Source organism: Ictidomys tridecemlineatus, chromosome 4 (assembly GCF_052094955.1).
Source record: "Ictidomys tridecemlineatus isolate mIctTri1 chromosome 4, mIctTri1.hap1, whole genome shotgun sequence".
Taxonomy (NCBI): domain Eukaryota; kingdom Metazoa; phylum Chordata; class Mammalia; order Rodentia; family Sciuridae; genus Ictidomys; species Ictidomys tridecemlineatus.
Genome location: NC_135480.1, coordinates 36273354 through 36289115, shown reverse-complemented (window position 1 = coordinate 36289115; position 15762 = coordinate 36273354). Strand labels below are relative to the sequence as shown.

Below are 15762 nucleotides of genomic sequence, written 5' to 3'. Positions count from 1 at the left end.
GGAGTATTACAAATGGGACAATGAAATGAGAACCTAGAGGAAGTAGGAAATGGATTACGCAGAACCTTTTAGGTCATGGCAAGGTATTTTGATTTTATCTAAGTACAAGGAAGTTTTAAGGAGTGAGCAATGTAATCAGTTCTGGTTGAATAAATGCTTTGCATAAAGTACATGGATCATAAGAAGCCTGCACCAAACTTTACTGGGTTTTATACTTCTGGCCCAAAACAGTCTCATCACAGTCCAGCTGGGGCCACAGCTGCTGCAGAAATTCCTCTCCTCAGTGTTTAAGGAGACACTGCCAGAGCCTAGAGTTGAGATGAGAGCTATTAAGAGCTGACATAAAGTGAGGAAAAAGCTACATTGTGTGGGGCTGAGTCTAGGTGGGACAAGCTCAGGAGTCCCAGACAAGTCCCAGGAGGAACAAGCTCACAGCTGCACAGGTGTGTAGCATCCTCCTTACTCTCAAAGATCAGGAATCTCATCCTTCCTTAGTCAAGGCTATTTCCATGGGAACCTTTTTATTGAACATGGAAGGAACCACATTTTATTCCAGTACCCATTTTTGATAGTGGTACCACCAAAAGGTGGATTATCACATATTCATTTTTTTAGAGATGCATTAACAAAACACTACAAATTAGGTATTTAAAAGAAAGCTACTGTCTTACAGTTCCAGAGGCTAGAAGTCCAAGATCTAGAAATCAGCAATAGTTCTGAGAGATGTGAGGGGCATCTGCTCCACATCACTTCCCTTTTTCCTGGTGATTTGTTGGCAAGCTTAAGCATCCCTTGACATGTAGAGAAGCATCTCTAAGAATTCTTCATGGTCTCCCTATGTTATCTCTGTGTCCAAATTCTCTTTATTTAGTAAGGACACCAGCCATATTGGATTAGGGTCCACTCTAACAAATTCGCCCCCCTCCCTTAAACAAATGTAGCAATCTTTCCTTTTGCTCTTGATTTTTTTTAAATTATTGGCTCTTTTTAGTTATACATGACAATAGAATTCATTTTGATATAATTATAGAATCATGGAATATAACTTATTCTAGTTAGGACCCCATTCTTGTGAAGGAATATGATAGTGGGATTCACTGATATTTTCTTTTATACACACACACACACACACACACACACACACACACACACACACACACACACCTTATATCAGATTCATCTTTTTTCTTTCCTATCCCTGCCTCCCTTCACTTCATTCCTAATTTGCTGCACTTCTATCCCTTTTTTCCCCTTATTGAAGGTTAGCTTCTACATATCAGAGAAAACATTTGACTTTTGGGAACTGGCTTATTTAACTTAGCATGATAATCTCCAGATCTGTCCATTTACTGTCAAATGATTCAAGTAACAATGAATGTTGGCAAGAATGTCAGGAAAGAGATACATTAATATATTGCTGGTGGGACTGCAAATTGCTGCAACTGCTTTGAAAAGCAGTATGAAGACTCATCAAAAAACAAAAACAAAAACCCAAAAAACCTAGAGATAGAACCACCATTTGACCCAGTCACCCGACTCCTTAGTATATATACAAAGGATTTAAAATCGGCATACCACACTGACAATCACATCAATTTCTATAGCAACTCAATTCAAAATAGCTAAGCTATGGAACCAATCTAGGTGCCCTTCAACAGATGAATGGATGTGATATATGTACACAATGGAGTACTACTCAGCCATAAAGAATGATTACCTTTGAAATACACTATCCCCAAATAAGGTCATAATATGAGGTACTGGGGATTAGGATTCCAATCTCTCTTTTTATGCTTTGGAGACGTTCGAACGATCTATAACACCTTAAAACAGTTACAGGTTAGGTAGCATCTAAATTCAGGGCTCAAGACTGTCAAAGAAAAGATACCAGAAATAGATGAATGAATAAAGAAAATGTGGTGTTTACACAATAGCATGACTGCATTCAATAGCATGACTCAGCAATGAAGAATAATAAAACTATGGCATCTGCCAGTAAGTGAATAGAAATGGAGACTATCATGCTAAGTGAAATAAGCCAGTCCCCAAAAACCTAAAGCAGAATGTTCTGATATGCACATGCTAACACATAATGGGGGGGGGGGGGAAGAACAGAAGTTCATTGGATTAGATAAAGGGAAATGAAGGGAAGGGACATGGGAAAGGCAGGTTAATGAATCAGACATAACTTTCCTATATTCATATATGAATACATGACCAGTATAACTTCACCTAATGTACAACCACAAGAATGGGAAGTTATAGATGTTTTAGGTCAAAATACACTCACCATGTACAACTACAAAAGAATTTTAAAAATAAAAATTTTCACTTGGGTATAGAATTTTTTTGCCCTCTGATGAATTACTTAAAAAAACAACAAAACATAACAAAAAACCCCTAACACATACTTAGAACTTACTTCCAATGCCATTTTTTAAAAAAATCTAATTGGTTAGAACAGTTTTAAAGACTTTAACAAATTCAATTAAAAATTTTCTACTTCCTTCCCTTACAAAAGTTTTTGAAGGACAATATGTACCTTAATGGGTGTCCAAAATACACTTCTGTACTGGATAAAAATTAGGTCTTACACAAACTTTGTTACTGATGTGGCACAGCTGTTTTTTTTTTTTTATCGTTCTTATTTGTTTATTGAGATGTATGTATCCTGCTACGTTGTTCAAGAGTCTCAAAACTGGGATCAAGCAATCCTTCTGCCTCAGCCTCCAAGTAGCTGGGACTAGAGGCATATACCATTACTCTAGGTTTGTCCCTTTCTTAAAATGTAAAATCCAAGGAAGAAAACTGACAAATGGGTTCTGTATGAGTTTTACCCCTTGCTTTGTATATAAAGCTTAAAAAATTCATCAAGTGAAGATTATTTGCCCCTGAAGAAATAAATGTATAAAAACCTAGGTCACTTCATTATATTAAAATCACAGCAATCAACAATACTAAACATGACTAAATAATTTAAAGATTTAAGGAATTGTCTGGTTTACTGAAATTTTGAAGAAAGTAAGGCCTAACATGTTTTTTTTCTTTTATTAAATCCTGGTTGCCCAGTACATTATCATGTATTTTTGTGTCTTTTTGTTTTTTGCAGTGCTGGGGATGGAACCTACACCTAGTCTTATGCAATGCTAGGCAAATAATATGCCACTGAACTACACCTCCAGCATCACCCCTGTCCTTTTTAGAAGTTCAGGGGGCTGGGGGTGTAGCTCAGCGGTAGGGCACCTGCTTAGCATACATGAGGCCCTAAATCCAATCCCACCCACTGCCAAAAAATATATATATATATATCATGATGATGAATTATGCCTTATAACACATGACACCAGCAGTTAACTATTTCCATCTAGATCATCTTTTACAAACTGCTTTTCTATTTAACAAATCCCTTACCTGCACCTATCTTCCAATGATTTTCAGTCTGAGTGTGGTCCAAATCTTCCACTTCTCAAAAACTGCACTAATGTTAGAATTCCATGAGTTTCTTTGGACAGAAATGTGTAATTTCTTTATGGTAGTCTTCCTAAAATTTTTAAGCATAGCTTAAAGATCCCATTTTCTGGACTTCAAAATACGAACTTGCTAATTTGAATTACTGGACTATGATTATTTTTTTGCTGATAAGGTCCTAAAGCTATTTTACATGGGGGAGAAGATAAAAGCAAACACAAATAGTACGTATTTTGCTATGCATCTTTCTAAGGGCTTTAAGATAGTGGCAATAATGACATAACACTTATAGGCACACTTATTATAGATGACAGATGAGGGAACTAAGGAATGAAGAACTTAGTAACTATCTAACATTCACAGTAATGTCAGAACTGGGATTAAAATCATCGAAGCTGGTGCCCACAAGCTGTGCTGTCAATCACACACCACACTGCCTCTCTTGAAAAAACAAAAATTTTCCTTTAGTTACATTTTATGAAAGACAAAGCAAAATATAGAAACTTGAAGTTTCATTTAGGCAATCACCATGAACTGTATTTTTACCTTATGCAAAATTATTTGATAACAGAGTTCAGAAACACATCTATTTCTAATTATATATTTTTTTCAACTTCAAAGAACAAGGACATAACACATACAAATTTATTTTAAATAAGCTTTAGAATCAGAATTAAATTGATAAATGAAGTCATCTGCTGAAAAAGTATTATTTTACATCCATTTTGGAGAAATATTATCTTGAACTAAAAAAGTAGAAGCATATCATTTGCCAGTATTTTTAAAAACCATGTCCAGATACAAATTAGTTTTAAAGTTCTTGAAAAGCAATGAGATAGCAAGTGACTTGTTTTTCTCCATTATTTAACTATTACTATAATAACCTTTAAAGAAACAACAGTAATGAATTTTGGACAATAAAAACTATAAAACTAGACTGCTGGCAGAGGAAAGAACAAACTGTAAGTTAAAAAAATTCATAAACATACATTTATTCAGGAAATACAATTACTAGAGTCCTTAATATTTCAATGATCATTCCACATTATAAAATATTCACAACATGTATTAAGTCTATACCAAGTCATGCTGACATTCTTTCCAGATAAGCCATACTATTTCTTCTACTAAATGCTATAATATCCATTTTAATTGTAAACAAACTATTTGAGCCAAAATATTTAAATACTTGACAAGAAAAAATAAAACATAAACTAAAAATTTGGAAAAGGAGGAAAATGACAACAAAACAAAATAACTCCCTACATATCTGAATCATCAAACTTTTAAAGAACTAGGCCACTATAATCTAGCATTACAGTAAAAGATAGTGACCATATTAAGCAGCATGTAATTATCAATGACAATATTTCTCATCTGTAATTTTTAAGCTGCTTTTTCAAAGAATAAACACTATCTTTGTAAGTTTTAAAGCAAAAGGGGCAGAAAGATGAAACATTAAAAGTTTATATTTAAACTACTAGTTTTTTAATAAAAGAAAAAATAATAGTTTTATTATTACTTTCCAAATAAGAAATGCCAAGTATGTTTTATGCCTAAATAAATAATATAATCAATTAGCATGTAGCTACAAATTGAAGTATTCTATTCTGATACTTGAAAACAAAATTAGCGGTTCTCAACCCTGGATGTCCCTTAGAACCATCTAGTATTTTTTTTTTTTTTAAACAAGTTACTCTGATTTAGTTGTATGGGAGGGGACTCAAGTGTTAATAATTTTTGAGTTCTAATATGCAACTAAGGTTGAGAAACACTGAGTCAATTCATTTTGAAGTAATAAGAAAATTAAAGAAAAAAATGGAAGGGGGGTTAACATTTGTAATTTACAAATCAAGCACCGATTATATATTTACTTTATGCCTAGCTTTATTCACAAACCATCCATTTACAAGATGAAAATTCCTTCATTTCCTCATCATACTAGACCACCTTTGTGTATCTTTGCTATTGACTGAACCGTTCTATGATAAGATTTAAAATTCTGAGATATACTATGAAAATTGCATTAATAAAAACAAACTACTGCTACTCATGCTCAACAGTACAAAGCAAAACTACTGTATTTGGCTCGTTAAGCTATCTTTATTTTAAGAATTATAAATAGGTGCCAACCCACACAAAGACAGATTGTGGATTACTTCGAAAGAAAAAAAAAAAAAACCCCAGCTTACTTAATTTACTGAGATTCAACACCAAAAAAGATTTAACTTGGCTGAAAGTTTGGATACAGCTGAGACATTGAACCAGGAAGCTATAATTTATAAGGAAATGTTGATATATCCTAAAAGCTACTACAGCTGTAGCTATATTAAAATAAGATTTCTTCAGGGCTTATTTACCCTGTAATGCAAGAATACAAGCATAACAATAACATTAATGTTTTTATATGCACCAATACTTCTCTTTAATATATAAAGCTCTACAACAAATACCTCTAATAATTTTACAATTAAATTAAGTCCATAATTCTTCTATACTACTTTGGTCCCAACATTTTAAAAACACACCAATTAATTTTGAAAATATACAATTTAACAACATGATCCTATCAATAACAAGCATGTTTTGTAGTGGACTACAGACACATTCAACCATGCAATCCAGTGTTCAATACCTAAATGATAAATAACAATGCTGATTGACTTATATTCTGAGAAATCACTGAAAACTGGAATAATCTTTTAAGACTCACAGTGCTCACAAACATGCAGAAAAAGGTATACAAATTTCTATTCTTCCTGAAGGAATGTTACAATGCCCACTTTTTTAAATACAGGATTGATAATTATGCCAAATTCTTATTTTTTTAAATCCATCTTCTTTTAGCATGTCATTCACAATTTTTAAAAAAAGTAGAAATGTTCCTATGAATTGTGACTGAAAATTAACTCTTTAATTTCAGCTTTTATGAAGAACTCAGTCACAGTCATATACTAATAGCTGCCGTTTAGTAAAAGAGTGACATCCAGTGGACAAATGACAAAGTAACTTTCAAAATTCCCATTATATTTGAATCGTAAACAAAGATTGCATCCCTAAATCCAACCGTTTTAATATAAATGAGTTCCTATTCATTGTGACAATCTACAGATTCTTATCAAATCACCTCATAGTTTTTACAGATCTTAAACATATCCTCCTTTTCCTATTTAACATTGATTCTTTAAAATGACCTAGATGTATAACTTAAGACTAGTGAGGTTAAATTTTTCTTCTTTCTTTCTGCTATTTCCCACCACAAACTAACTGGCTCATCTCTAGGCATGGAAAGACCAAACCATGAGAAATGTACTCAAATAAAAATCAATAGCCTTAAAAAAATTTGCAAGATGAAATCTGAACCTGTTTCGCATTTATACTTTTTGATATATTGTTGACTACAATTAGAAAGGGATATAATCATTAATGCTAATAGTCAAATTACATCCTCTGGCCTCACTGCTTAAATATTATGAAATACATATTTTAGGCGATGATTGTTTCAGTGTTTAAAACTTACTTTTATAAATCAGTATAAACGAATACTCATTATACATGTTTAAATAAAAGTAAAAAACTTCCAATATGCTGTGTTATTATCTACCATTGATTATATATATATTATGTGTATGTTCAAAGTACAAAATGCAGCAATGATGTTAACAACTACAGGGTAATGAAGTGCTGTAGGTGAGACTGCCATACTTAATTTCTTGGAAATCGTAAAGAAATTTCAGAGGTTAAAAGAAAATATAGTAAGCAAAAAAAAAAAAAAAAAGTTGGAGAACTGTTAATTTTAAATAAGTAGCCAGATGAAGAAAACATTCTTCTTAAAAAAAGATTAAGAATGTAAAAGTACATTTTAATATTAAAAAAGCATTTTTAAAAATCTATAACAACTTTATGACAAAATCTGCATTTGAAAAAGGTCTGTAAAAACAGCAGGACAGAATTGCCCTCAACACCTTTTACTTTTTCTTGTCAGAAAAAAGTGTATGCATCTCTAGAACCATAAATGATGTTAAAATAGGCATTTATAAAATGGCAAGGAGGATTTCAAGGGAAGTTTGTATTTTTTTTTACAATCATTGGCATTGTGGCCATCAGTAGGTCACAAGTAAAACTTCTCTAGCTAAAAAGCAAAATTGAATATAAAGTTTTAAATGTATTAGGTCTGTTGCCTGCGTTTTGCAGATCTCATTTTTTCAAAGCGTGACTCCATTTCTTCTAAGACTTTGGGTGTATACCGTACTACCAATTTAACCTTTCCTTGGGCTGCTTTCAGCAGTTCTACAGCTTTTTCGTGATGTTCTCCTTCAACGCTCTGGAAAAAAATGCACACACACAATTAATACTTAGGTTTTAAGAGTAATGACAACTATAAAGATTTAAAATTAAGTAAAGAGAGTCTTCATTGCATCAATTCACACAAGATTTGGCACATTCAGGGTAGTACAGCTATAGAGATACTGCATCCTTTCAATGCTAATCTTGTATTATCAGTGTGAAATCCAGTGATACATCAATTTTGCTTATAGTCTCGAAATCATTTTTTAAGTTCCAAGTAATTAGCATTTCAATATACATGTCTTATTACTGCACTATGTCAGAATTTAATCAAGCAACTGCCATTCTAGAAAAAGTAAAAATGACGGTACATTTCTAATTTAGTATACTGTTTTAACTACTGAAGAGTTTAATTATGTAATAAAAATCCCACTAAGCACTGTTAATTTACATTGAAGGGATGCAAACCACTTTTCTAGTGCCTTAAAAAGATCACTGGGCTGGGGACCGAGCTCAATGATAAAGCACTTGACCAGTATGAGCAAAGCCCGGCCACCCCTCTTCCCCTTCAATCCCCAGAGCTGCATTTAAAAAGATAGAAACAAAAAACAACCACTGTCCTAAACAGTACTGCCTAGCATTAGCTTAAGGCATTCTTAAACTACAAAGTTTATTAATCCTTTGCACTGGCATCTTCTGTTTCTACAATCCACAGACACCCCCAAGTGGTCACAGCACATTACTGCAAATATAAATAAAATTCATCCTTACCACTCCATTAACAGAAAGAAGTTGATCTCCTCGTTTGAGGCCCCCATGCCTATCAGCTATTCCACCTGGAATTATTCTAGATATATAGATTGGAGAGTTTTGTTCTTTGCCTCCCATAATATTGAACCCAAGTCCCTCTTCTGTTTTGGGTAGCTCAACAACTCGAGGATGAGAATGTCCTTCACTGGCAGCAAACGCAGCGACAGTAGCCTGAAAGAAAATTTTACATATTTAAAATATATGACTTTTGTTTACCTCAGTTCTTTCATCTCTTTTTAAAAAATACTTTTTTTTGTTTTATTTTTTGGCATTGCTGGGGATTAAACCCAGGGACTCATACACATTAATAAACATGTACTCTAACACTGAGGTATATCCCTGATCTATCAAACTACTTTTGAGGCATGTATAAACACACACACACACTCTCTTTCTCTCTCTCTCTTAATCAGAGCTTTACAGTTATAAATAGTAGATGGATTCATCTTGATGAACTCATGCTACATGAAATTCAAATTCAGTTCATAAGCCCCCCTCCCCCCCCAATCTCCTTGACTTCCTTTGGCTAGTCCATTCATTTATATTTGACTGGTTCTTTTTATTTATACATAAAGATGAAATTCCTGTGGTATATTTATGAATGCATGTAACATGATTTTTAAAGAATTCATTCTGCATTGTGAGGCACATTTTTGATGTATGAGTATTCACAAATTCATTGGTTATTCTGAGAAGCTAAGCGGAGGTTTTTAAGAAATGGTAAGGGGAGGCTGAGACATGAGGATTGCGAGTTCGAAGCCAGCCTCAGCAACAGCAAGACTCTAAATAAAACACAAAAAAGGGCTGGGGATGTGGCTCAGTGGTTGAATGCCCCTGAGTTCAATCCCTGATACTCCCAACTCCCAAAAAAGAAATGGTAACTGAAAAGAATACATACTCCAGGACTATGTATGAAACAGAATTTTTTAGCACACTCTCATCCACTGTCTAGAACTTTTGTGTAGTTCCATGTGTGCAGGGCTTGATAAGCAGGCTTGCTGGGCACATAACATTCCGTGTATTAAAGAGGAATATTCTACCCTAATACACTAACAGTCCGGAGCTTTAAGGCCAGATAGCCTGACATTTGTGTAAAATACACCATACCTATAACAACCCACACAGAGTTGTCCTTGTATATATATATATTAGTCATTTTAGCTGCTATATTCTTTGTATACTCTTTGTACATACACAAAATAAATAATACATCAAGAATTGTCTTTATATTAAGAAAAGCAAGCACACATATAGCCAACATGAATATTTTTTGTTGCTCTAGCAAACTATCTAATTACAAGTAAAAAAAAAAAAAGCCCACAGAAGATTTAATAGAGCCATATCCTCTTTGAATTCTAACACAAAATTAAGATTTTCCTGTTTCATTATGTTTTTAAAGTTAATCAAGGAATCTGGCACCATTTTTTCAAGGTGGATCAGGGTACATGAACAAAAGTGCAAGGAGTAAGAAGAAAATCAAGACTTATCTGAAGATGCAAAAAAGCTCTCATTTCCTACCTAACAGAACTAAGGCTCAAAAACTAAATAAGCTGTGAAGGTTATACAATTCAGGTATAAAAACTAAATTTCTATTTTCTACTCTGATAAACCATATCCACAAGTTTAAGTATTTGAATTCAATAGAGAATCCAATCTGTCCTTTTGGAAACCAGGAACTCAATCAAAAATAATCTGCAATGATTAAGTCTAGTATGTCATCTACTACTCGAATTAACATATCTAACCAAGTAATACACAATGAATATGAGGAAAAATCTGGTATGGAAAAGCACACAAACTCCATCTTCAGTCCTGAAGAGGTAGCCTACTACTGACATTATACCATATTTGCAGAGCTAGGGTAAAGGACAAATCAAATAACCCTATTCTACCATTTACTATTTGTGTGGTGGTTTGAGACAAATAATTTAATCTTGATACTTCCTCATCAATGAGAAATTCATCCTCAAATATAAAATTGATGATATTTTACATGTAAATATATTGTATATAACACAATTAGGTATTTCGTATGTATATAATTATTGTATGTGAAAGCATTTTCGATGCCTTATCTAAACTACACACAGTAATAAAAATGTTCTATTCTTAGCACTTGGGAAGCTTGGTATAATTTGAAAGATATTATGCTAGCTTCTAAAATAAGCTTATTATGAACCCAATAATTGTATATTTTCAACCTCTAATTTATGAAGAATTCTCACTTTTGGTAAATAAACAAATTTACCTTTGCAGTTGCATTAGCTCTCACTTCAGGACTGCTACTGATATCCACAGTTTCATAGACATGTTCATATACCTGTAAAACATAAAAGTTGTTATATTTTAAATCTTGGAATATATCATGTTTGATTTCTCTGTGAAGTTAAATGTATTACAATTTCAGGCAAAATTATGTGTCCTTGTAAATTAGTTTTCTATTAGAAATTCCAAAAATTAAAAGACGGGCTCAAATGTTTTCCTAATGCTTATTTTCTTAAGACTTTCTAAGTCTAAATTTCATACTATTATCTTAGCTAGTTAACTAAACTTTTTAGTACATTTTAATCATATTTACTCACCTCTCTTACAGCATTGCAGAACTCACTTTGAAGAACTCTTTGTAAAGCCTGAAGTTTCTGTGGTGGTACCTCTCCACTCCTTTGTAGTTTTTCCAACAATTCAATTGCTCTACAAATATCTAGAGTTAAACAAACACATACTGATAGATAACTTTCTCTAAGGATTCTTGAAATGCCTATGTTACATTGTGGGAATTAGGATTAATTCCACAAGGACTAACAGTATGCAGAAAATAGAGGGAGTAAAACAAAGCATCTGTGTTTTTGTATGAGAGGAGATTATTCATGTACACATTGAAAACAGGAATGTAAAATCTGAGCACATTAAATTTTACAGATTTAAAAATTTCTCATGTTGCAGAAATATAGTTTAAAAAATAATTGAGAGACAGGCAAACTGAATATAAACTACTAAATGTCACAGGAAAGGACTGGGGCTCAGATGTGACAGACAAGTTAACTGCACTGCTTCAGAAAAGCCAGTAGTAATATTGGGAATTATTTAGTCAATAAAAATTTACTTAGTTATCATATTAGTAACCAAAGCACTGAATAGCAGACCACATGCTAGTGAAATCACTGTTCATTTCCTAAAGATAAACATGATATATGCAATAACAGATGGAGTTAGTGGCTGGGACACATTTAAATTAATAGTAAACCTGAATAAAATTAACTGATTTGTTTTCAAATTAGGATTGTTAACACAATGTTTTAATTCAGACAATTTCAATCGAATACGTAGTTTTAAAAATAAAAAATAAAAACTAGCTGTGTGATTCTGTTCTTCATACTAGCTGTGAGACCTTGAACAAATTACTTAACCTCCTTGTGTCTCAGTGCCTTTCAATGTAAAATGGAAATAATACACTTTCTTCATAAAAGGCATTTGATGACCAAATCAAATCTTTAAAGAGGCTTAGCAAACATAAATATTATGTTACGCTGGCATCAGTCTTAAGAAATATTAAGGGATTGCATACATTTATACAAATCCATTAAACATGTTAGTAAATTGTCATTGAGAAGTGTGGGGATGTGTTTTATTAATTCAGAAACTCTACAAGATTCAAAGTCATGTTCAACAATCAATGACAATGTCTGTTTGATTTTTTTCTTACCTGTTTTGTACCTTTGTGAATTAAGTTTTGATGATTTAGAAGGCACTATCTCCCCATTGCCTCCCACTGCCATTACCAGGGATTGAACATAGAGCCTTACATTCGAGGCAAACACTCTACCAATAAACTACACCCCCAACCCTTTTTGTTGTATTTTGAGAAAGAGTCTCACTAAGTTGCCAAAACCCGCTCTGAACTTAGGATCCTCCTGCCTCAGTCTCTGCAGTAGCTGAGATTACAGACATACACTACTATGCCCAACTGGCACTCAAGATCTTGATTACATGCACTGATACTGTACTGTAGGATTACTGGGAGTTATTTGTTAACAGAGTTCTGAGATAATTTAACTTTCCTATGCTGCTGAATAGAACCCCTTATAATTCATCCCTACCAAGGTACTGAAGATTCTACTGAAGAACTTAAAAAAAAAAAAAAAAAATCAACAACAAAAAGCAAAGACAACTACCAAAACTAAATGCTAGGGGATGAAGTTCCATATTTTGTACTGCATTTAAAAATACAAGACTTCCAACATGTTAGAATTCTACAACTAACTAGCTTTAAAAGAAAAACACCTACTCTTGTTAGCACCAACAGATTTGTTCCTTTCTGCAAAGCACATCGCCACTGTGCTCAGGAGGAAGATGTCACCTTTGTCTTAAGCCTATCTTAGAAAGTCTACTCAGAGAAGCTACTCTTCTGTTATAAAATTATGCTTCAATAAATGGCCTGGTGGGCTGTAGAGAAACAACCTTATTTATAAAAAAGACTTCCAAATGAGGAACACCATAAGGAGCAAACTAACAATCATATGTGCACATTTGTTTGTGGGAAGGGATAAGGAAAGAGGCTTTTCTAAATACAATTCTAAAAATGTATCTTCTTCTTAAAGAAGAATATTGAGACTGTAATTTCAAATGATAATATGTGCAAAATAACTTTAATCTACATTTTATGCTGTTTACCAACAATGCTAAAATTTTTTTGTGGTACTTCTTGATACATACCTGTGATACAGTCCTGACTACTTGGGAGGATGAGGCAGGAGGATCTCAATTTTAAGGCCAGCCTGAGCTGAGACCTTCTCTCAATAAAAAATTAGGAGGGCTGGGGAGAGAGCTCACTGGTAAAGTAAGCGGGGTTCAATACAAAAGCAAAAAACAAAACAAAAAAACCTTCAAATGCTTGTGTGTCAAAAGCAGCTTTGAATTGTCTGAAATAAAGGATTTGGGGAAGACAATGGAGCGTTCAAAATCTTAATATTTGTATTTTCACTGATTCCCTGGTCTGTAATTACACAGCAAACTAGGTTTTATCTTTCTTAACAGTTTGCTTCAAGAAGCAATCAACTAAACACGGTTTGCAATTGTAGGGTGTGTAAAAAAAAAAAAATATGATCGCACCTGCCAAGTGTTTTACAATCTACCACTACTTTACATAAGTTACATAACAAGCTTTCCAAGATCAAGTCAGTAGGATTGTTTTGAAAAGCACCCTCGTGCCTGGGAGGGGGTACCAAAGCTAGGAAATACCAAATTACGAATGCAAGGGAGGCTGTGGTAAAAGTAACGAAGGAGGGAGGGCGAGTTCTTGTGAAAATGTGCCGTGTGTCCGGGTATTGTGCGATATGTGGGTAAAGGCAAGCCCATTAGGTTTGTGCAAATGTATGTACAACGAGTGTAGACGATCCGAACAGGGTGTGTGACATGTTGTTCTGGTTTACAGATCCCTGAACGCCGCATCTGCTGTGCCTACCCAGAGGATGCGTGTGCGGCGTATGTAGGCAAACGTGAGCAGATTGTAATTAACTGTGCTATGTCCCGGGACAGTGCGTCTGAACACAGAGGGGGTCTAGCAAACAGTCAAAAAATCATAAGCGCCCTCCACCGTGCGGATGACAGCGACGTTGGCGGCCGCCACGCAAGGGGCAGGCAGGTTCCGAGTCTGAGCCTCGGCAGCCTCTCCTTCCCTCTAGTGACACCGCACTTCCTCATCCCTTCCACCCGCCTCGGTCCAGGCATCGGCCGCACTCACCCCTCTCCAGGCGTACAGGTTCTCCCAGCGCCGCCATCTTCTCCCTTAGCAATACAGAACGACAGGAAATGACGATAGAGAAGCTGCGGTAGGCGGAGCCTAGCGAGAGCCGGAAGGGCGAGGATCGACCGGTATCGCGAGATCAGGAAGGACCAACGCTCACTCTGCGAAGTATTTTACAGGGTAGCGTTTCGTAGTGTGGGGTTGAGACAGTTGTTTTTGAGGTCGCAAGAATCTCGGATTCCCAGGCCTCCCGGATTGAAAAGACCCTTTTCCCCTGCTTCCTGCTCCCTGCCCTGGCTTCGCGCCTTTTCCATCGCTTGGAGCCCTTTGTAGATGAGTCACACTGAGTGGATTCTACTTCCAGGATTCTGGACTGCTCACTTCCCTTTTTTGGCCTCAGTTTCTCCCTCTGTGAGACAAAGAGTTTCTATCTCCAAGGTCTTTTAAAATTCCTGGATGCCAAGATTAGGTGACAGTTAAGTGTGTACATGACATTATGAATTCTTGGTTCTGGAAGCCTTACATTAATTTTTAATTTTAAAAAGCCAAAGCTTGAATCTTACCCTCATATCTGCAAGTACAAAGAAAATGGGCCATAACTGGGTGAGATAGGAAGAAAGGCTTTAGTGTGCTATACAGTAACAGTCTTAAGAAACTAATTCAGAATCTTATGTAAATATAAAAGAAATATAATAATACTATTTAGGGCCACTTTTGAAATTTTCATGAGCCAAGAAAAATTGCTTTTTTGCCCCATGTTTGTATTCTACTAACCTATCCAAGCCCTTAGTTTGTGCTGATTTGTGAGATGCTTTCACATTTAAGTTTTTAAAAATTCATAACCATATCATTTTAATAATCTGGTTGCTTCTGGCCTGCTCTTGGCATTCAACTTCAACACTTCTAATCCTTTTAATGTCACCACCAGAAACATTGGTTTCTCTATTCCCTGTTACTCAAGTCTTAAGTACTCTGACCCTAACTCATCCAGCTACCCTCATTTCTAATTATCCCTAAGGCTAACCACAACTCCAGTCAAGATGGTATATTCAAAACCATGTTTATCCTAGTTTCCAACTCTTTCTCTGTGTTCTTGTAGGGAATGCCCATTTTCATCACCTACTCTCCAAGCATCATACACATTCAACTGAACTCATTTTTCAGGTTCCTGCTCAAGATGTGTCGCTTCTGCTAAGTCTTCCCTTTTTCTATATTGTTTCAACTCCTAACACCCTATTGATTCTAACACCCTACAATAACACCCATGTTCTTATTTCTTATTCATTTTATCATTTTTTTCTGCCACAAATGTGTTCAAGAAGTATTTATTAAATGCCCAATGCCCATCAGGTGCTTTGTTAGAAATACTGTGTGGAACAAGAAATATGCAAACATTACCCTTATTTCTTCAAATATTTTTCCTTCCTAGTCTTTCTGCTCTCCTTTGGTGGAGT

At 34.7% G+C, this 15762-nt stretch overlaps 1 protein-coding gene across 1 annotated transcript; it reads right to left on the bottom strand.

Moving 5' to 3' along the window:
- Positions 1 to 4444: 4444 nt before the first annotated feature.
- Lin7c (lin-7 cell polarity scaffold C) lies at positions 4445 to 14404 on the bottom strand. The gene is made up of 5 exons (XM_005328054.5): positions 14306 to 14404; positions 11148 to 11266; positions 10814 to 10885; positions 8527 to 8736; positions 4445 to 7792 (listed from the first exon to the last, which is right to left on the bottom strand). Exons 1-5 carry the CDS (start codon positions 14340 to 14342, stop codon positions 7637 to 7639), a joined length of 594 nt encoding a protein of 197 aa, XP_005328111.1. The 5' UTR covers positions 14343 to 14404; the 3' UTR covers positions 4445 to 7636.
- Positions 14405 to 15762: the final 1358 nt, after the last annotated feature.

What these genes read in the sequence shown, in the direction of transcription:
- Lin7c (XM_005328054.5), bottom strand. Translation starts at nt 14,342, where the DNA reads ATGGCGGCGCTGGGAGAACCTGTACGCCTGGAGAGGG. An exon ending in GAGCTAATGCAACTGCAAAG is followed by an intron (nt 8,737 to 10,813) that starts GTAAATTTGTTT and finishes ATTTTCTTTCAG; the next exon opens with GCTACTGTCGCTGCGTTTGC. An exon ending in TTCTTTCTGTTAATGGAGTG is followed by an intron (nt 7,793 to 8,526) that starts GTAAGGATGAAT and finishes ATTTTTTTCCAG; the next exon opens with AGCGTTGAAGGAGAACATCA.